The 22,696-nt window shown below is 49.3% G+C and overlaps 1 protein-coding gene across 1 annotated transcript in view; it reads left to right on the top strand.

The window, feature by feature from the left end:
* LOC142564949 (uncharacterized) overlaps positions 1-22,696 on the top strand; it is a 71,615-nt gene that overhangs the window by 7,283 nt on the left and 41,636 nt on the right. The window contains exon 2 of the mRNA XM_075676165.1: positions 18,828-18,854. Coding sequence (XP_075532280.1) covers positions 18,828-18,854 — 27 coding nt within the window. The remainder of the gene's footprint in view (positions 1-18,827; positions 18,855-22,696) is intronic.

Here is a 22,696-nt window from a genome sequence, read left to right as displayed (position 1 = left end):
CGCACGCTAGAATACCTACGACACAATTTTAGTCGTGGTGCTGTAAGTATCATACTAACAATGTATAAAACAGCGCTCGTAAAATATGAATACGCATATTCTATTCGGGATCCCTCTCAATCGCGCTTAACTTATTCTCCTGAGATGATACAGAATAATGCAGCACGTTTTATATTATCTAAGTACCACTTCACTAGTAGTATCACGTCGATGAAACACACCCCTTCCTTGCAGTCACGTGTTTCACGTCGCAAAGCATGTCGTCTTACACTTTTCCTTAAGATATACCATCAGCCAGTTTTGAAAGCTCAATTCGTTACGACCCCATCTTATCGTTCAATCCGCGTGGATTATTACAGCAAGGTACACGTTACTATTTGCCGCACTCACACTTTCTTTATTATTTTGTCCAACGCACGTACAATGACTGGAACCACCTTCCCTCTGATATCGTTTTAATTTCGGACCATGACTTATTTTGTGGAGCCATACACAATTACTTACTTGATGATGCATGAAGTGTGTGTGTGTGTGTGTGTACGTTACTCCAACTTTCTGTTGTGTTAGCCTACGTTGCTTACTCATATGTATTGCAGATATTAATACATTTGATATTTTGTGGTGTTATTTCATGTACCCCACTCCACTCTGTAAAGATTTGTGCGCTTGAAGGTAAAATAAATAAAAAAATCGGCCAATTGTTACAATGCAACGCGACGCACGCAAAATACAGTGGCAAGGTTGATTATCCTTCACGCCTTCTATTGTAGCGTCTGTTGCCTAATGTAAACTATTGCGCCTGAATTTCCCTCACCCTTCTAAGCAGATTTTAGGTGTGTGACATGAATGCACACACGCCAACCACCTGAAATATGTAGTTGGCACGCGGGAAGAAGGCTTGCATCTATAGCTTAGGAGAGTAGCCCAATGCTCTATGAGGCAACAATATCGCGCGTTAAGAAATGCGTTGGGGATCTAATGGGAGAAGAAACGGCTCAGTTCAATCCAACCATCGGACACAATTTCGTTTTATACAAGATATTACTGCAAAGCTGGAAGCAGTTAAACCAAGCACCTTGTATTCTTTCAGAACCGGCTCCCGTTATTGTCATAGTTGTGACTTTCATATTAGACATCTGAGACGATACGAGAAAAGAGCGTACGTAACACTGCGATGATGTGCGCGGAGTGGAGAAGTGTGACGCTGTGTGCCAACGAACAGACGACAACGACGTGGCACGAAGAGCGCCGAAAACACATCGATGTCGTTTTCCGCGCTGTAAGAAAAAAAGAATGGGAGCACGCGTGAGTATACGTGGGGAGAGTCCGGAGGCAGACAGCCACCATGGCAGACGTGAACACGGGAGGAGAAGACATGCCCAGGGCGCGGGAGTAGCGATTAGCCGAGTTTCTGGCCTAATGCCACTACAGGTTCCCACCTGGAATTGACGCCACATCCGAATCCTTTCAGTAGCCTGCGCTTGGCGAATGACGAAAGGGCATGCGACCAAGCTGACCCAGCGATTCCAGCGCTGTGCAGGAGTTCTGGCGTATGAACTCCGCAAGAGCGTCCGGCCGTTACACGTTTCCACCGTGCTGATCGCCACAGCGGCGTCGATCATCGCCGCTTGATTACTGCTACACCAGCGTCAAATATATATGCCCCCTTTTGCATGACCCGGTGAACTCGCTACTATTATAAATGTACTCACTGTTCACACTATCAATCGGGTGATAGAGAAATGTGAGGAATATAACCAACCCTTATATATAGCTTTCATTGATTACGGGAAAGCGTTTGATTCAGACGAAGCCTCAGCAGTCATGGAGGCATTGCGGAATCAGGGTGTAGACCAGCCTTATGTAAAAATACTGAAAGATATCTATAGCGGCTCCACAGCCACCATAGTCCTCCGTAAAGAAAGCAACAAAATCCCAATAAAGAAAGGCGTCAGGCAGGGAGATATGATCTCTCCGATGCTATTCACAGCGTGTTTACAGGAGGTATTCAGAGACCTGGATTGGGAAAAACTGGGCTTAAGGGTTAATGGAGAATACCTTGGTAACTTAAGATTCGCTGATGATATTGCCTTTCTTAGTAACTCAGAGGACCAACTGCAATGCATGCTCACTGATCTGGAGAGGCCAAGCCGAAGGGTGGGTCTAAAAATTAATCTCCCGAAAACTAAAGCAATGTTTACCAGTCTCGAAAGAGAACAGCAGTTTACGATAGGTATTAAGGCACTGGAAGTGGTAAGGGAATACGTCTACTTAGGGCAGGTAGCGACCGCGGATCCGGATCATGAGACTGAAATAATCAGAAGAATAAAAATGGGCTGGGGTGCGTTTGGGGGGCCTTCCCAGATCATGAACAGCAGGTTGCCATTATCCTTCAAGAGAAAAGTGTATAACAGCTGTGTGTTACTAGTACTCTCCTACGGGGCAGAAACCTGGAGGCTTGCGAAAAGGATTCTACTTAAATGGAGGACGACGAAATGAGCTATGGTAAGAAGAATGATGGGTGTAACGTTAAGGGGGGCGGGATGAAAGCAGATTGGGTGAGGGAACAAACGCGAATGAATGAATGATTGAAGAATTGAAAAGTTCTTTATTTTCTGAATATTTGTGGAACTCGTGGGTGGGCCGCCTAGTCCGGTAGTCCACTGGTTATTGCTGCTGCGCTGGCCCGCCCCACCAGCCAGTGTTGATGGTCAGGATCATCGCTGAGCAGAACAGCCTCCCACTGCTCTTATGAGGGATTTGAATGGGGTAAACTATGGGATTAAATTGGGACGCCCACACCATGTGGTAGAGGTTAGCTACCTCTCCACAGTGTGAGAATTGCGGAGAGTATAGTGTAGGGTACCACTGGTGTAACTTAGCTGGCGTTGGGTATGTATTGGTTTGTGGTTTCCTAAGGGTGTTCTCTTCTAACTTATTGAGGGATTTATGTGGTGTTGGGTACTCCTTCCTGGTTGTTCTGTATGCTGCGAGATTGTCTGCATACACTGCTAAAGCAGTGAGGTCGCAGCATCCTTCAAGGTCATCAGGGGGAGACTCCCGGTATAGAAGAGCTCGGGCATGCCTGTGAGCGGCTTCGTTTCCTCCTGGTAGTTCCAGGCGACTGGGAAACCAGATGACTGAGGCATGGCTGGGTGGATGCCTAATCAGCAATGACAACCCTGACCTGTGAATTAATTCATTGTAAAAGTTGTTAGAGGCGTTCTTGGAATCAGTAAGCACATCGGAGTTGGGATTAGATGCTATAGCTAATGCAATAGTGGGGTTGGATGTTTTCATCGAGGCGCAGTTCACCATCGATCCTGAAGGCGTTGAGACCACAATAGTCATCACTCCATTCTTTGGTCCTGCGGCGTTCACGTAAAGGGTGTTAGGTTTCTCGTCCCATTTATTCTGCAGGGCTTCCCCTCTTGCTTTTCTCTATTCAATGCTATAGGCGGGATGCATATTTCGCAGAATGGGGTACACGTTGATGCGTCTCCTCACATCACGTGGTACCTCTTCCCTTTGGTCAATCGTATAGGGCAGATTAATATGGATCTTTTCGAGTAGATCTCTACCTTGTTTTGCGAGTGCGAGCCTAGTGAGTTGTGAGAGGCCTTGTGCTTCCCACATCTCTTTGAGGGTATTAGTACTCCTATAGCCACGGGCTATGCCGTTGGCGTGGAGTTTCGTAGCCCCAGTGCCGTTTTGTAGGCTTTCCTGATCAGTGACTCCAACTTTTCAATTTCCAACCTGGAGAGGTTAAGAAATGCCGTCCCGTACGTTATCCGAGATATCACCAAAGCTTGCACTAAGCGAGTGGCCTCCCTCTCCTTCATGCCATGGTGCTTATTTCCGATGCGAAGTATCATCCGAAGGATTTGCTCGGTCCGTGTTGTAAGTTTCTTTATAGTGGTAGTGTTCTGTCACCCCTGCGGGATATACAGCCCTAGAATCTTGATTTCCGTGGGTTTCGGTACTGAGTGGTTGTCTATACATACCGTGATGTTCTGCACCAGGGGTGTCCTCCGGTTCTTCAGGATGAGCAACTCGGACTTTTCCCGCGCACACTGGAGGCCTCTCTCCCTGGCGTACCGGACCACCGTGCTCGCTGCTGCTTAAGACGCTCCTCGATCTCGGCGTCACTCCCCTAGTTGCACCAGACAGTGATATCATCCGCATACAATGTGTGTTTTATACCCGGGATTTCGGAGAGAAGGCCTGGGAGATCTCTCATAGCCAAATTGAACAAAAGGGGTGACAGTACCGCCCCTTGCGGAGTTCCTCTCGGGCCTAGAGGGATGGGATCTGATTTTATTCCACCGAAGTTTATAGTGGCTTGCCTTGCTGATAAGAAGTTTTTGATATTGTTGTAGGTTCTGGCGCAGCAGTTGGTATCGGCGAGGCTTTGCAGAATATTTTTATGCAGAACGTTATGAAACGCTCCTTTCAATTCAAGTGCCAGGATGGCCCTTGTCTGTGACTTGGGACGTGTTTCAAGGAGGTCTTTGTACATGTACAAAAGGGCGTCCTGTGTCGAAAGGTGAGGGCGAAAGCCGAATTGAGTGTTAGGTAGCAGGATGCTCTCTTCTAAGTATCTGTTGAGTCTCGTTTTGATGACCCTCCCTATGAGCTTCTCCAAACACGAGGTCAGCGATATCGGTCTTAGATTATCCAGTCTAAGGGGTTTGTTCGGCTTCGGAATGAACCGAACCTCGGCCTTCTCCCATTATATTGCTAACGTTCCTGTAGCCCAATGCTGCTCGTTGAAGCATTTCACCAGCGAGGTGATGGTGTCATCGCTGAGGTTACATAAGAGCTTTGCTGTTATTTGATCTGCACCTGGAGCTGCATTTTTCTCATGGCCGCGATTTCTGCTTTGATTTCTTATTTTGTGATTGGGATGTCCAGCTTGGCATTCGACAGCCCAGAATACTCCGGTTGTTCCACGACTTGGGCCGTGCAGATACCTTCTCTTGAGCTTTTCCATTAACTCTGTGTCCGTACCAGGGATGGTGCGTACAATCTTCGTGAGCCTGTTTTTAGTGGCCTGCTTGCTGCTGCTGGGGTCGATTAGGACACGCAGGAGCTTCCAAGTATTTGACACACCTAGCTTCCCCTGAATACCATCTCAGAGCGTATTCCAGTTCTGTCTGGCCAAGGATATGGCGTAGGAGTCTGCCTTTTTGTTTATCTCCTTTACTTTTTTCTTGAATTTGCAGTTAGGTCGTTGTCTTCGCCATCTATTTCTCATGCAGCGTCTTGCTTTCCATAAATGTAGAAGGTGCACATCAACCGCTGGGCAATCTTCTGTCGCGCAGACCTCTTTCATAAAGGCTTTCAAAGTTTTCACCTCACCCTTAACCCATTCCTCTAGGTCTGTAATACGGTTTGCAGTAGATGCCCGGACCTGTCTCCACCTGCCCCAGTTCGTAATTCTTGTTATACCTATTTTGCGTTTGCACGCGTTTGTGCTTATTTCTAGAGAGAGGATGGGAAGTGATCGCTTGCCAGGTTCTGTTCAGTGTTCTTCCGAATGGCGCTGTTTATGTTCTTGGTGAACGTCATGGTCCGGACACGTATCGCTATTAACACTGTTTCCCACCCTCGTAGGGTAAGTGGGATCGGTGAGGATCGATAGCCCTTCTTGTGTCACTACTTCTTCCAGTTTCCTGCCTTTTGGTGTCGCCGCCGGGTAGCCCCATAAAGGGTGCGGTGCGTTGAAGTCGCCCCCAATCACGCAGGGGGCATGGCCCGCTAAGCTCAGAAATTTCTTTACGAGGGAACCCAATCTTGCGTGCCCGTCTTTAGGAGGGCTGTAAACATTCAATACATGCGTGCTTGTCGCTCATCTTTGGAGAGGAAGAATAGTAATATAGCAGTGCGCAATATCCGGCTCGAAAGGGTCGTGCAGTATGGCAGTGTGTAGTTTGTGCACTAACGTGGCAGTTAACTGGTCGTGCTGATAAGTCACATAGTCTTGGAGTTTCATATGTATTAGGTGGGGCTCTTGAGTCAGGATAGCTGCCGGTGGGTCAGATTCCTGAGATAGGAGGAAAATAAGAGCCACCTGCTTTCTCCTGTAGCCCCGGTAGTTCCACTGCCAGATCTTTACTCCAGGTTTGGCTGCCATGTTGAATCCGTATCGGGGGGCTTGTCCACTTGCATTGTACGAGCGAATTTGGACTTGTCTTTTATCCGCATGTTCCTTCCGAAGTGCAGAAATTGCCGTCTCCGTGCATCGTCTGTTGCTTGCAATCTGCTGTCGAATTTATCGGAATTGGGCGTTCACGTAAATTGGAAAGGCTCGAAACTCCTCCTTGAAGAATCGGAGTTCTTGGATAATTTGTTGGTAGACCTCGCCTAAGGCGGGCTGGGAGCTAGGTACCTGCTGTGTTTGGTTTTGTGGAGTCGGCTTAGTTACCGGCGTTATCGCATTAGTAGCGGCTCGCTTAAGCTCTTGGTCTTAGATTGTTAAAGCGCTGACTTTTTTTTAAGACTTTCTATCTCTTTTTTTAGTGCTGCCAACGGTGTGTTATTCTGCGGGGAGGACGAGGGGAGGGGAGGCCATTCTGCAAAGCTCACCTTCAAATCTGAGAGCTGACCCGAGGAAGTCTTCTTCAGCGCCCCGGTTGTCTTTGTGATGTTCTCCTTCTCTTGTTCGTTACCCGCCTCCACATGACTGGCTTTCTGGTTGGAGCCGGTTGCCCGGCGTCTTGAGCTCGAACGGCCGCGAGAGGCGCAATGAGAGTGGGAGACTGATGACGACGCTCCTCGTCGTTTCTGTGCAGGCTGCCTCTTCTGTCTCGGCCTGCTCCTACCTTCTTCATCTTCAAGTTCCGTTGTTGATGCCGCGTTTGATGACGGGGCATTAGCGTCCTTGTTCAGCGGTCTGTGGAATTTCTGCTTGCAGTCCCTTGCATAAGTATTGTGCGGGCCCCTGCACAGCGCGCAAACGGGTGTGCACTCTTGCGTCTCACCTGGACTCGACGTTCCACAGTTCTGGCAAGCAGCCCCCTTGGGCTTCGGGCAGACGTCTACTCGGTGACCTGGCATTCCACAGTTAATGCAAGCCGCCCTCGTTTTCAGCTAGATGTAGCAGCGGCGCTCTGACCACCCGTAGTTGACCGTGAATGGAACCTTCTGGCCGGCGAAGACGACGACTGCCGACGTAGTCTTCACCAGTCGGCGCGCTCCCAGGATTGTATGGCTGGGCGAGGATACGTCTTGGAAGATAGAGTCATCACCCACTTCATGCTTGATATTATATATTACACCCCTGCAAACATCCTCTGGCAAGGCAACGTAGGCGGTGACCGTTATACTCTTGCCTTCGACGTGCATATATGCACGTCGCCAAGCTTAATAGTATACTATTAAGCTTGGCGAGGTGGAACGCGTCTTCCTCACAGTGAGTACATATAATTATAATATTCTGCTGCCTAACAACGCGCAGTGTTGTCTTTTCTTGTAAAGTGGTGTCGAGGGCCACTTGAATCCCTAATTCGAGATCGTAGGAGCGTGGAGCCACATATTGCAGATCCGCCGTGGTTTTAGGTCGGATGATGACCTTGTATGGAAAATTCCTAAAACTCGGTAGACGCGGAGGTCTCGGTGCGAGTGGTTCTTTCAGCTCCGGCTCTTGCTTGGGAGCTATAGATTTAGCTTCCGCCGCTCTTTAGTTGTTGCGCCGTGACCTTATGTTCCAGCCATCGCTGTTGTCTTCTTTCGGGAGATCTTGCGGGGGCATCAGCTGCTGCTGAGATGTTGGTACATGACTGAAGTCCATCTCCGTCGGGTCGTAACCTCTTAGGGAATTCATAGTAGTCATGGTAGTCATGAGTGAAGCCGGAGAACTCACTGGCGAACGTCGTTAGACCCAGCATTGTGCGAGCGCCATGCGGTGCATCCGCGGGCGCACCGGCATCTCCGCTGAGGCACCTAAACCACTCGGCTGTTAGGGTTAGCGCTCTTCGTGTGGTGCCGAGAAGTCAGACAGGCTTTACCGCCGAGAACATGGCACTCACGGGTTCACTGGTGGTACCAGGCGATGTCAGGCGTTGAAGGGAGCCCGTGAATGGTAAATACGGTGATCCAATATTGTAATCCGCGGCAAGCGAAGATTGTCAACGGAGCCCATGTGGTCGCACGTCCGCTCTTGACGAACGCCTGCAGCGCACCCCCGCCCCCAATTTATGACATCTTAGTTGAAATCAAGAAAAAGAAATTGGCATGGGCAGGTCATGTAATGAGGAGGGAAGATAACTGGTGGCCATTAAGGGTTACGGACTGTATTCCAAGAGAAGGGAAGCGTAGCAAGGGGCGGCAGAAAGTTAGGTGGATGTATGAGATTAAGAAGTATGCAGGAACAACATGGCCACAATTACCACATGACCAGGCTAGTTGGAGAAGTATGGGAGAGGCCTTTGCCCTGCAGTGGGCGTAGCCAGGCTGAGGATAATGATGAAAGTGACTGTAAACTTCTTCTTGCTTTTGAGATAGCTGTCCACTCCTTAATTACAGTTTGAAGCCGCAATTCCATATGATCACAAAGCCTTTTCATGAATTTCAAATGGGGTCGGGGCAGAACGCGCAGCAAGCGCTACGCATCTTCGGACGTCAAGAAGGATTTGGAGCAGGAACCAGTGGGGTTGTAATGCAGTGATTTGGGCTTGTTGGTAAGACGTGAGGCTTATAGCGCGTGAAAAGACAAAGACGAAAGGAAGACGTGACACACACAGGCGCTAACTTGCAACAAACTTTATTTCAAGCAAAGGACCCATACATATCTACAACTTTTTTGCATACATCGCTTTCGACATGACGGCTATCTATGAGAATAGCAAACAATAAAAGATAATTGTGCTCTACCGCTAGTTAGGATGAATTTGGGTCCGCAGAAAAGTTGTGCAAAGATACTTACCTGAAGACTGGGGTCAATCGTCGAAATGAATAGTTTGAGTGAAGCCATAGAACAGATCTACTCTTTTATTGGCCTTTGCAGTTAAACCTATGATCATTTTAGCAGAGATGGCCATGTGTTCTGAAATTTAATAAAACGCATTTTCTTTGTTCTTGAACGAGGTCGGCCTTAAGCTTTACTGCATTCCAGCGCATTCTGTTAGCACTATACGAGCTGTCTTATACAGGCGTCACTAATTATTTGAAAATGGTTTTAGGTGTTCTCCCAAGGGTACTACTGTTGGCACTAATGCGGCTAAGATGAATGTATTTCTTCGTCAATCCAGCGACTCTAAATTTGCACATGCAAGAATCAGCCGGTACACCACGCTCATCAAATCATTGGAGGAAAGTATTCCGGAAATGTGGGAAGTATCTTGGTTGATTGTTTGCAAATTGGCGTTTTTGTACTCTCTAATAAGTTTACTTGTGTAAATATTTTGGTCACATTACGTTATGTCAAATGGCCAGAGTTAACGATTGCTTAAAACAGTTAAGTGGTTAAAGTATATAAGGACGAGACAATAACACTATATTGACACGTAAAATCGTTTATCTTTCACGGGTGAGCGCTTTTAACGTCTACGAAATGTTATCGCTAAGCGCAGGACGCGTCTACGTGTATCGGAAGTTCCTGTAATGTTATCGATGCTTCTATCCGCTGTCTGTTGTCGCCGATTCATGTATAATCTGATTGCAAGTATGCGCGACGCGAATGGCGTAGTACTTTGTGGAAGGCACGCGGGTCCCAGTGATTACTCTGAAACTTTCGACGACTGATCAATAAAGCCGACGCGCTTGACCCGCTCATCAGATTTTCGACGATCGCCGACCGTATTCGCCGTTATCGTTGTGCTATAAGTGTAGCCTGTTTTTGAGGGCCCAGGTTCGCCCAATAAAAATTTGTTTCTTCTTTCATAGTATTGGTACTGTGTTCTTCAACGTCACCACCACGTGACATCTGGGGTGCGATCGGAGATGGTTGTTCGGCGCGTTCGTTCGGTTACCGGCGCGCGCGATTGGCCTACTCCGCGCCAACGTCGCCCGCCGCGGGGCGCGGCCACGTTTTCAGTGACATCAAAATGACGACACGCTCCTGTCAATCATCCTCCCTTCGAGCATTTCGTCTGCTAGGCGCCGAACCCAACAGGAACTATGAAGTTTGGAGCGATCATACGGCTTCGCATGGCACGTCTGGTGGATTGGATTGCATCCAACAGGCGGCTGCGGCATGGCACGTTTGAATACAATCCATAGTTTAATTCGAGAAAATGGCGCTTCCGTTGGGAACTTAGGTTGTTGCGCTGGCGTTTCTAGAGGAAGGAGGAGAGCGGGTGGCGGTGCGAAACGCGTTTGAAGAAATGGCAGAAAGTGAATTCCGGCGTCGTTTTTGTTTCTCGAAACAAATAATTCGTTGGTTGTACAAAGAAATCGACCCCATCATCGGTGCCAGCGAGCCACTGGAATGTTGTTGCTGCCCCTTGAAAAGTGCGCCACTCTTCCCGTCGCTTTATTTTCTTTTTTCTTCTCGCTGTGCGCGCCACCACCACCTAGGAACGACGTAAAGAAACGAATAGTTATAAATTGCAGTAGTCACACGTACTACTATTCGAAAACGTGTTTGGGCTTGAGAAGAAAAAATACATTTTTTTAGATAAAGATTTCATTCATTTGGAAGACGAGAAACATTTCGTTTTGTAGCATACTGTCTGTAAGCAGACGACAAACGACGGAAGTAAACTTCCGGGGAGGTCACCGCTTCCTGATTGGCTGCTCTCTCCGCCCCGCTGTCACAAATTTTGCATACTGCAACTTTGTGACGTTGCAGCAACTGAACAGAACACGTATCGAACAAAATATCTCCGATCGCGCCCCTGGTGGAGGTGCTTTGCGTTCATCTACCGGACGCCCCCACAAAGCCATGACCCAAGCCCGAACGTGGAAGACATAACCAACGTCAACAAGAACCAGCGCGGTAGCCGCAGGCGGCAAGGACTGCCCCAGGAGCACGGACTTTTGCCTGAGACGAGCAGGAAGATTGCCACCAAGACCACCCCAATGGCAGCTCCTACGTCACCCATCGTGCTGCAGCAGACCAGGGAGCCTCCGACGTTTCACGGTTCAACGTTCGAGGACCTGCTGGCTCAAGCTGGCTTGAGACGTATGAGAAAGTCGCTACATTTAACAGCTGGAACACTGACGACAAACTGCGACATGGCTTCTTCGCATTGGAAGAGGCTGCCAGGACGTGGTTCGAAAACCGAGAAGTCACCTTAACGACCTGGGACCTGTTCCGAAGCGGCTTCCTGCAGACATTCGCAAGCGTTGTACGCCGAGAACGAGCCCAAGCGCTATTAGAAACCCGGGTGCAGCTACCTAATGAAACAACCACGATCTCCACGGAGGAAATGAACCATCTATTCCGCCACGCCGACCCTGAAATGCCCGAGGAGAAGAAAGACCGTCTCTTCATGCGTGGTGTGAAGGAGGAACGTTTCTGAAGAAGGAACGACGAGTTTCTTCGCGAGGCCACCAGCATCGAGGAGACACTCGAGATGCGAAACCGGCAATTCGACCGCCACACGAACTCTACAAGCAACGCCGGAGTTCAATCACTGGCCATCGACGATCTACGCGAGACTATCAGCGCGGTCGTACGGTAGGAGCTGCAGAAGTTCTACCTAAGGTCGCAGCCCCAAGTGGATTCAATCGCTGAAATCGTCAAAAAAGAGGTTCAGCGATCGATTGGAGTCCCTTAGCTGCAACCACGATCACCGCAACCTCAGCCGGAAGCGAAGACCTACGCCACCATCACCCACCGTCGAGGTCCCCCTCCGCGACAACGCCAAGGTCCTGTAACGCCGCAATTCCGTCGTCCACAGCCGCCGCCGCCAGCACGCCCACCCGTCGCCCATCGCAGCTACGCGAGGAAGACTGATATTTGGCGCGCCCCCGACTACCGCCCGCTCTGCTATCACTGCGGCGAAGCCGGCCACGTGTACGGCCGATGCCCATACCGCGATCTGGGATTGCGAGGGTTCGCCGTCAACGCACCGCGCCCTCGGGAAGGTGAACGCCCTCGTGACATGACCGACTACCTCGCCGCTACTCAGTGGAGCCCCCGACGACCGTCACCAGGTTCGCCGTCACCAGGCCGTTACCTGTCGCTACAGCGCCGTCCATACACTGGCCCAGCACGGGTCCGCTCTGCGACCCTATATCCGGAAAACTAAAGACAGCAACCGATGGAGGTGCGGTTGCGGTTCGTCGAACTGACGAAGATCCTCCGCCGCCGACGAATACGCCTGAAATCCTGTGTAGCCGACATGTCAACGCAACGCCGCCATCCCGACCTAGTCTGGAAGCAAAGAATACGCCGATGAAAGACTACCTGACGACGCCACGTACCAGCCACAGGTCAACACGACGCAGCAGCGATCTGAAGCTAAGGCCTAACTGTAACGCATGACAAAGAACCACCGACCTCGACGGCCACGCAGTCACCGCCTTAGTATGCACAGGAGCCGATTACTCCGTCATGAGTGGACCCATCGCCGCACAGTTGAAGAAAGTTATGACTGCCTGGGAAGGCCCTCAAATTCGCACCGCTGGAGGACACCTCATAACGCCGACTGGAATGTGCACAGCAAGAATTACCATTCATGACCGCACTTACCCTGCCATCTTCGTTATCCTCCAACAGTGTTCACGAGACGTCATTCTCGGCATGAACTTCCTGAACCAACACGGCGCAATCATCGACCTGAAGTCGAAGTCAATAACGTTCTCGGAAGATCAAGCGATACCGCCGGAGAGCCCTCGTAGTCACCACGCCTTGAGTGTGCTCGAAGATCAAGTGAGCATCCCGCCTCGCTCCAGCATTGTTATTTCGGTCGGCACCGAAACACCCGCTGACGTAGAAGGCGTCATCGAAGGCGACCAAGGTCTACTGCTCGACCGCGAAATTTGCGTCGCAAGAGGGATCGCTCGACTGCACGGAGGAAGCACGAAAGAGTTGCTGAAAAACTTCAGCCAGGAGTTCAAGCACATCAACAAGGGCATGGCGATCGCATACATGGAGGAAATTCTGGAAACCAGCAATGCGTTGGTCCTCTCGGATCCTGTCGCATCTACCCCGACGAGCGTAGTTCCCGAACAAGACTTCGACATAAATCCAAGTCTCCCCATGATTAAGCAACAACAGCTCAGAAGTCTACTTCGACGATACAAAGAGTGCTTTTCGACTTCATCAAGGTTTCGACAAACACCAGTCGCAAAGCATCGCATAATAACCGAAGAGTGCTTGACCACTCCGCCAGAGCCCTTCTCGAGTTTCTGTGCGTGAACGTGAAGCTATAAGGCACCAAGTCGACGAAAGCTCCGCGACGACATCATCCAGCCGTCAAAAAGCCCGTGGGCATCTCCTGTAGTCTTGGTGAAGAAAAAGGACGGAACCCTACGTTTCTGCGTCGATTATCGTCGTCTGAACAAGATCACGAAGACGGACTTATACCCCCTCCCACGGATAGACGACGCATTGGATCGGCTCTGCAACGCTAAATGCTTCTCGTCGATGGAGCTGAAGTCTGGCTATTGGCAAATAGAAGTCGACGAAAGGGATCGCGAAGAGGCCGCCATCATCACCCCAGACGGCCTCTACGAGTTCAAGGTTATGCCATTTGGACTATACTCGGCGCCTGCAACGTTTCAGCGCGTGATGGACATGATTTTAGCAGGATTGAAGTGGCAGACCTGTCTCGTTTACTTGGATGGCGTCGTTGTCTTCGCCGGAAATTTCGACGATCAGCTTAGGCGGCTTGCAACAGTGCTAGAGAACATCAGGTCATCAGGGCTTACTCTGAAGCCAGAAAAGTGCCTCTTCGCTTACGACGAGCTTCTGTTTCTAGGTCACGTCATCAGCAAATCTGGAATCCACCCCAACCCGCAGAAGACAGCTGCCGTCGTAAAGTTCCCGCAGCCCATCGACAAGAAGGCAGTGCGTAGATTTCTTGGTATGTGTGCCTACTACAGGCGCTCTGTCCAAGACTTTTCACGCATCGCGGAGCCACTAACACATCTAACCAAATGTCATGTCGAGTTCAAGTGGGGAACGCCGCGGGTCGATGCATTTCAAGAACTCAAACAACGCATGCAGTCGTCGCCGGTACTTGCACACTTCGACGAGGAAGCCGATACCGAAATCCACACTAACGCCAGTAACCTAGGCCTCGGTGGCGTCCTGGTCCAGAGGAAAGACGGACTTGAACGGGTGATATCTTATGCTAGCGGGTCGCTGCCAACCGCGGAAGGCAATTATTCTACGGCTGTAAAGGAATGTTTCGCCATCATTTGGGCTACAGCGAAATTCCGCCCTTAGCTATATGGGAGGCCATTCAAAGTGGTCAGCGACCATCATGCGTGGTGTTGACTAGCTAACTTAAAGGATCCTTCAGGACGGCTGGCGCGGTGGAGCCTCAGACTACAACAATACGATATCACTGTAACCTACAAGTCCGGAACAAAACACTCAGACACCGATTGCCTATCAAGCGCCCCCATTGACCCGCCGCCGCAAGATGACGAGGATGACGACGCCTTCCTTGGAATAATAAGCGCGGAAAACTTCTCTGAACAGCAACGAGCACACCCGGAGTTAAAATGCGTCGTCGAGTACTTGGAAGGGCACGCCGACGTTGTTCCTAGGGCATTTAAGCACGGATTGTCTTCGTTAACGCTTCAAAACAACCTACTCGTGAAGAACTTCTCACCAGTCCGCGCCAACTACCTTCTTGTTCTTCCATCGGTGCTACGTCCAGAAGTATTGCATGCCCTACATGACGATCCGACCGCTGGGCACCTCGGTTTCTCCTGGACGCTATCGAGGATACACGAAAGGTATTACAGGCCGCGCCTAACCGCCGATGTCGCCCGTTACGTGAAGACATGCCGAGACTGTCAGCGGCGCAAGACACCACCGACAATGCCAGCGGGATCACTACAGCCCATCAAGCCTCCTTACCGACCTTTTCAGCAGATCGGGATGGACGTGTTGGGACCGTTTCCGACGTCAACTTCCGGAAATAAGTGGATCGTCGTGGCGAAGGACTATCTCACCCGCTTCGGTGAAACTAAAGCTCTGCCGAAAGGCTGCGCAGCCGAAGTGGCGAAATTTTTCGTCGAGAACATCCTGCTTTGACATGGTGCTCCAGAAGTCCTCATCACCGACAGAGGAACGGCTTTTACAGCAGGGCTCACCCAAGCCATTCTGGAATACAGCCAGGTGGTAGGCAGGAGGACAACTGCCTACCACCCGCAGACGAATTGTCTCACAGAGCGCCAGAACAAGACCCTCGCCGACATGCTAGCAATGTACGTCGACGTCGAGCGCAAGACGTGGGATGCCGGCCTGCCGTACGTAACCTTCGCTTACAACACGGCCGTGCAAGAAAAACACAGATCACGGTTTTCAAACTGGTTTACGGCAGGAACCCGACGACGATTCTCGACGTCATGCTGCCGCACGTGACCGACGAAGAGAATCTTGACGTCGCTACCTATCTCCAGAGCACCAAAGAAGCCCGGCAGCTCGCACGCCTACGGATCAACAACCAGCAGCGTACCGACAGCCGACACTACAACCACTGACGACGCTGCGTCCAGTACCAGCCTGGCGACCGTGTTTGGGTTTGCACTTCAGTACGACGACGAGGACTCAGTCAGAAACTTTTGCGATGCTATTTCGGACCCTACAAGGCCATCTGACGTGTTGGCGAACTGGACTATGAGGTCGTGCCAGACGGCATTTCGCATTCACAGCTGCGCCGCTCATGACCTGAATTAGTTCTTATGCGTCTTAAGCCATTTCACCAGCGCTAATGAACTTTGGGGAGGTCGGATAGCTGAACTTTTGATTTTTTTTACTGTGTCACCTTGGACTTTGTTTCTTTGTTGTTAATTTGGTTAACAAGTGTCCTTTTTATGTTTTAGTTCCCTGTTATGTTTGTAGCATCGGGACGATGCCTTTTGAGAGGGTGGAATGGACACGTGAACTCGTTTATCTTTTACGGGTGAGCGTTTTTAACTTCTAAGAAATGTTGTCGCTCAGCGCAGGACGCCTCTACATGTATCGAAAGTTTCTAGGATGTTATCGATGCTTCTATCGGCTGTCTGTTGTCAACGAATCATGTGTAATCTGATTGCATGTATGCGCGGCGCGAATGGCGTAGAGCTTTGTGGAAGGCACGCGGGTCCCAGCGATTACTTTGGAACATTGGACGACTGATCTATAAAAGCCGACGCGCTTGACCCGCTCATCAGGCTTTCGACGATCGCCGACCGTGTTCGCCGCTATCGTTGTGCTAAAGTATAGCCTGTTTTGTGGGCACAGGTTCGCCTAACAAAGGTTAGTTTTGTCTTTCACAGTATTGCAACTGTGTTTTTCAACGTCACCACCACGTGACAATATCTAGTAAAGTCTACACTGATCGTTTTATTCTATATTTTTATTCTTGTGCATTTTCATAATAATAATAATATTTGGGGTTTTACGTGCCAAAACCACTTTCTGATTATGAGGCACGCCGTAGTGGAGGACTCCGGAAATTTTGACCACCTGGGGTTCTTTAACGTGCACCTAAATCTAAGCACACGGGTGTTTTCGCATTTCGCCCCCATCGAAATGCGGCCGCCGTGGCCGGGATTCGATCCCGCGACCTCGTGCTCAGCAGCCCAACACCATAGCCACTGAGCAACCACGGCGGGTGTGCATTTTCATACAAGAGACGAAGGTACAAGAGCCAATGTCGCAAATTTGCGAAATTTTCATGCAGACACTCGCTTACGCGAATCTATAAACCCTCTGAGCATTTCGGTGCGGAAACAGGTGAATTTAAACCATCAACGTGTGAAAAGCTTCAACGCTAATAAAAGAAAAACTGTATAATGAGTCGTCGTTCTTACTTATTTTGTCCGCAATCGCTAATGTTATACCTTTCGTCAGAACCCTTTAGGTCAGGGTCCCTGGCAGATTTAGCGCACATTTATTGTCTGTTAGAGCGCAGCTCTCCGTTCTTACGGTGAGCGTCGGTCCCTGCGTCACGTAACAGAGCGAACGAGCACAGCGAAAGATGAAAGCGAACGTGGAGCGGAGCGGCGTGGTGAAAGACGCGAGGTGGAAAGTGGAGGAGGGCAAGGCGAAAAGGGTGAAGTGAAAAGCGGAGTGCCGGCACGACTAAGCATGCGGCCAGAAAACACAGCGCTGGCTGGACTTCGGACTCACTGCGCATGCGGGACTTTGTCTGCAGCACCGCCGCCGCAAGAGAATGCGCTCCGCGCGAACCACGCGTTCCCATGTTTACGCTTTCTTTCTGAACAATGCGCGACCCAACCTGTAGAAATGCTTGATCTGCCGTTTCTGCTAAACGAGCTGCCCGAGCAGAAGCTGACCGCCGTCGCTGAGAGCAATCTGTCTTTCAGAATCAAATTCTCTGCCATAATATATCCCGAGTTCAGAACACCCAAAGAGCTGCACTGGAAATTTGCATCAGGGAATATCGTCGGTGAAATTTATTGCTGACATTTATAAGTAACGCCCCGTTTACTGCTTTATTTGTACAAGTTTATTGCAGGTGAAAATCCAAGCTTATTTAGCTAGCTTACGGTGGTTTACCGCTCAGCGCTGTTAACGTACTGCAATGACGACGCTGACCATAGCTGCTTCGACGGCCACACACTATGTGATAGCCATAACACTTTCTTGCCAAAAAATTGGAGGACGCTTAAGCTTCGCCTTCAAGAGTGGAACGTGATAGCGTTATCGCACCCCGTTCACACCGCCCACTCAATCGCTCGGCATGCTCTTGACGAGACGAAAGGAAGAAGCGGGCTAGTGGCGCGCCACCTGTCGGGGCAGCGCCGTACATTGCGAGCAGGGGGTCTTCTGCGTTTGCCGCAAGATGGCTCTGCGTGTGCGCCAAGCGCAGAAGAAATGTAGCGGAAACGTACTTCGCTACTGGTTTAACCGCGACTTCTGTAATTTACATGCTCATAATTACCGATATACACCGCAGTACAACTTTCTACGGCACGTTTCTAAGGCAACACCGCATTCACTAGTGGCGCTTTTGTCCTGCTTTGAACCATCCAACTCATGGTTGAGTGTTAGCGTCTCTGTCTCACACTGCGGAGACACTGGTTCGATTCCCACCCAGCCCATCTTGCAAGTTGTATTTATTTATGAATTGCCTACCTGAATTTTTCGCTCACGGCCAACGCCGCTGACACCGCTTTTTCTGCGACATGAGCTCCTTAACGCTGATGCAAGGCTTGGGTACGGGCTATTTGATAGTCCATGGTATCAATCGTCACTTACAGCGCATACATAGACGAGGGACAAAAGAGACAACGCTTGTCTTCGTCGTCCCTTTTTGGTCCCTGGTCTATGTATGCGCTGTAAGTGACGACTGATTCCTTAACGCTGTCGCGTTAAAATATCCGAACTTTATGTCTGTACCTAGAGTGCCCTGATCGAGACAATAATTATAATTCATAACGCTATAGCGTTTATTACACTGCTGTAAACAATTTTACCCTACAGCTTCGGACATTTTCGTAACGCTGGATTTCCATTCCTCAGCAGATTATTACATTCTGTGCTTAATATTGACTAGCAATATAAGTAACCACGTATGCGCAAGTTTCTTTTTTTTCTTGCGATGGAAGCCAGCGTACACCGAAGCGTCTTGTACATTCTAAACCGATGCTTGCATTCTTCTGTGACTAAGCTTAATGTTCACGTATGCGTACTCTGTCAAAGGACATATACATGCCTTCGTGACCGGATTTCTTTCTTTTCATGCTTTCAGACAAGTTCCGCACACGGTTCCACATCTGTAAGTACATTTTTAACTACGCTATTACCTAAGGACTGGTAAGAGAAGTACATTTCTAAATGCGGGAAAACTAATGCCTGCGGCTTTCCCACTACACCACTCCTGAAATCATTTGTTCTTCATGTGTTTCACTTAATATTTTCTTAAAGAGAACGTTCACTGCTGTAAGCGTAGCACGCTTTCTTGTAGAGCAATTATGAAATGTCCCACACTCCGAAACATTTGGATACGAAAGACGGGTTCCATGGGACGTCGTTTTCATTTTCACCATATTTATATAGAGATCCATCAGAAATGACAAGAAACACATAGGGTAAATTATGTGTTCTTGTTCAAAAGTAATAAATTAATGCAATTGAAAGGGGACGCTAAAGCAGCTGGTCGTGGGTGGGGTACCAAACCACGTCATCGCATTGCGCGTTCGACACTCTTAACCCTTGAGCTACCACGGCACTGTTTTCACATCTACTTTCTTTGTTGTCATATATGTGGACCATCTAGGCCTGAGAGTGTTAGCCAGACGCCACAACTCACTGCTGTGGCGGCGGATGCGCAAGACCTTTTGTTCGGCAGCCGTCACGTGGTACTTGAACTTTTCAAAACGTGACTCGCCAATAAAGCCTCGTGCGCTGCCTAAAAACATGGAATCTATCCCTGTCGAGATCCTCGCTATAATGAACGAGAAGAAGGAAAACCGAGGGGTTTGGTCATTGTTAGTCACAATCATATGAAGCCATCAGGAGATGATACCAAGGATTAGCATAGAATAACAGAGTTGTTCTTATTAAAATATGCAAATGAACAAAGGGAAATGACAGTGGAGAAAAAAGCAACTGGCCGCAGATGAGATATGAACCCCCGGCTTGGTATTAGTCGAAGATGTGGATTCTTTGCGTTGTGAGGTCTTTGTTGAGCAGCAATTCCTTTTATTCCGAGGATGCCGGAGTGTCCGGACTACGTCGTCACGACAATACAGACAAAGTTGTCGTTCGGCGATCTTCAGCATTTGCACAAATAGTAGTCATACTGCATGCGTGGCGGCCTTTAGTTCTGTGAGCATCGTCACACAGACCGACCATGGTTTGGGATAGCAAATGGCTGGCGCTAGGCCGAGGAGCAGGCATCTGGCATCAGCGAACGGAAGGGTCGTCGAAGTCTCAGCTGAGTTCATAACGACTGTTAAGAGCGCCAAGCGACTCGGAAACCAACTCGCCGGACTTCACTGAGCCACTGCTAGGTACTCCGCATTGTTTCGAGTTGTTCGCATTATTATGGGCGTGGTGCATTGACGGTGAGCCTTCCCAGACACACGTCGCGGTAAGGGTATCGGCCCTAGACGTACCATGGTTTTTCACAGGGACAGCACTGCAGGCACGCGAAACGTATTTCTTCCTTGCAAAGGCACGTGGTGTGACGGGCGGGTGTGCTGGCGGCTGTGGCAGCTAGCGATGGAATTGCGGCTTCAAGCAGCCCTGGAATGGGTGCCGAGGGGGAAGATAACGACGGTTGAGGGCAACGTATGTCATCGTTCCTACTCCACAATGGTGTTTCGGACTGCAGTCCGAAAATGTCTAGTGACCGCTGGCCTTTTTTGATGATGTCAGCATCAGAAGTCACCTGCGGCTTGAATTCCTCGAATGCATTCCGCAGTTCTTCATTCGCAACTACTGTGATAGCCTCCTGTAGATCTGGGGAGCTATGCTTCAATACCGGAGCAGTTTAGTATCTTAATGCTGCGGTTATATTATCAGGTTTAAAATTACAGTTCCTCCTGGATAGTGGCGCTTTCTGATAAAGAGTCTACCACATTCTTGGACGGGTCGCGTATTAGTGTAGCGGCCTCGTTACAATCCCGATTTCAAAAAAATAAACATTAGCTTCTTTTTTGCGACCACGACTTGCCTTCCTAGAGGGCAGGGTCTGCATGGTGCAAGAGGCTGGTCATCTCTTCCATAAAGACAGCGATGTTCTCATTCGGTAGCGGCACTCAGCTTTCTAGCATGACTTCGACCATTTATTTCGTACGATGGTCGTGAAGGTGTGTAGTGAACTGATGCACAACGTGTCCCGGGTTCTTCAGTTTGACTTCCGATTTTCTAACCAAGTCCTGGTGGTGTCTCGCAAGGTGAAATAGACGTGACACGACTTTTCTTTCGAGTTCCAATTGTTCAAAGTAGAAGCCCCTTTATATGTCTCCAGTCCAGGGTTCATGGAAATCCGACGAAGCTCCGCTGAAAGACAGTGGCTCCCTAGGTTCATGCAGCACGATCATGGAAAGCTACACTCTAGCTGTGTTTGTGTCTGTTGACTTTGGCATGACTAAGCGAGGTGGCTGTTTAGGAAGTTTGCAGGGTATTTTGATAGTAAGTCAATGTTAAACAGAAATTGGCAAAATAGCGCGTGTGCCCTCTTACTTTTTTCGAGCAATCATACATTCAGATTAGGTATAGTCTTCCTCTGTCGCCTCGGGTGGAGGTCATCACTCCGGCTTCAATCATGAGTCTAGTGATAGTCTCCTGGTCCGTAGTGACGTTGACGTCGTCACGGCTGGGTTTGGCTCACTGGTTGTCTGTTTCCGGTACACAACGAAAAAGACACTCCACCAGTTGTGTCGTTGTAATGATGGTGAAGGACTACAGAGTTCCAACACGGCGAGTTGAGAATTTAGCTCATCATTAGAGCAGAGACTCAATCACCTTCCAAGTCAGACATTATTAGCTATAAGTATGATATAAACACAAAAAACTCATTTGCTGTTTAGGTACACAGGTTAGGGGCTCAAGGCAACAACTCTAGGTACATGGGCACAGTACATCTCATGTTTGTTATTATAAAAATAACTTTTCCCTGCCTCAAATGTAGGTTCCTGCCTGATCTCCCTGCCTCAAATCGTGAAGTAGGTTAGCACGATGGTGCTCAATGTTAGATTTTTATGTCAACTTCCTCTACTCGGAACCATATTTACTGAGCAGTTTAGTATGTGGAAGGGATCCATATTTCACGTAACCATGTGCCGCCTTGGCTCGACCGGCCCTCTCGAATAGCAGGAGTTGATCTTGAAGTATGGAACTGAACCAGCAGTATCTCCCACTGCTCATGGAACAGAGAAGAGGGTGGTACGTCTAGGTTGCTGATACACTCCCATATGATGTGTCTGAGTGTGCTTGGCTGATTTCCAAGCAATTTAGAAGGACGAGACTACAGAATTATCCAGACCCCACGCACTCTGGAAATCGATGTAAGCGAAGCTTCCTGTGCTGTTTGTTTTGATTGACGATAATTAGCGGTGATGTTGACGGCGAATGTTTAATTTCTTCAACGTTTTCTCCAACACAAGGGCGGTGAGTAGATGTTAAACGTTACCTTGGGCGCACCACTGCTGTTTGTCTGCGTAGTACACAAAACATAAAGGGAGAGGTATCTGCTTGAGGCGTTGTTGCGCGCCATATTTCATAACCTCTGAGAGGGTTGTGCACTTTCATAACCACTGAGAGGGTTGAGCATTGTCATTGCCTCAGATGGCACATTGCATCGTGGCAGGAGCATTAAACTTGTATTGGATTATCGGGCTATACGTGCGAAAACCTCAATCGCATTATGAGGCAGGCCGCAGTGGCGCACTCCAGATTAATTTGGGTACCGTGGTGTTCTTTAACGTGTCCGTAAATCAAAGTGCGCGAGCGCTTTTTTAATTCGCCTCTGTTGCAATGCGGCTGTCTCGGTGAAATCCGCGACCTCGAGCAATATGCCATAGCTGCAAAGCTGTCGCGGCGGGCATAGAAATCTTGATTTGACGTGTGACCGCTTCAGTTGTGTCGCCTAGACCCTGCGGTGCGCTTTAA

This window comes from Dermacentor variabilis, chromosome 11 (genome assembly GCF_050947875.1).
Source record: "Dermacentor variabilis isolate Ectoservices chromosome 11, ASM5094787v1, whole genome shotgun sequence".
In the NCBI taxonomy this organism is placed as follows: Eukaryota; Metazoa; Arthropoda; class Arachnida; order Ixodida; family Ixodidae; genus Dermacentor; species Dermacentor variabilis.
Note: the sequence above shows the minus strand (reverse complement) of the source record. Positions and strands in the feature narration are given on the sequence as shown.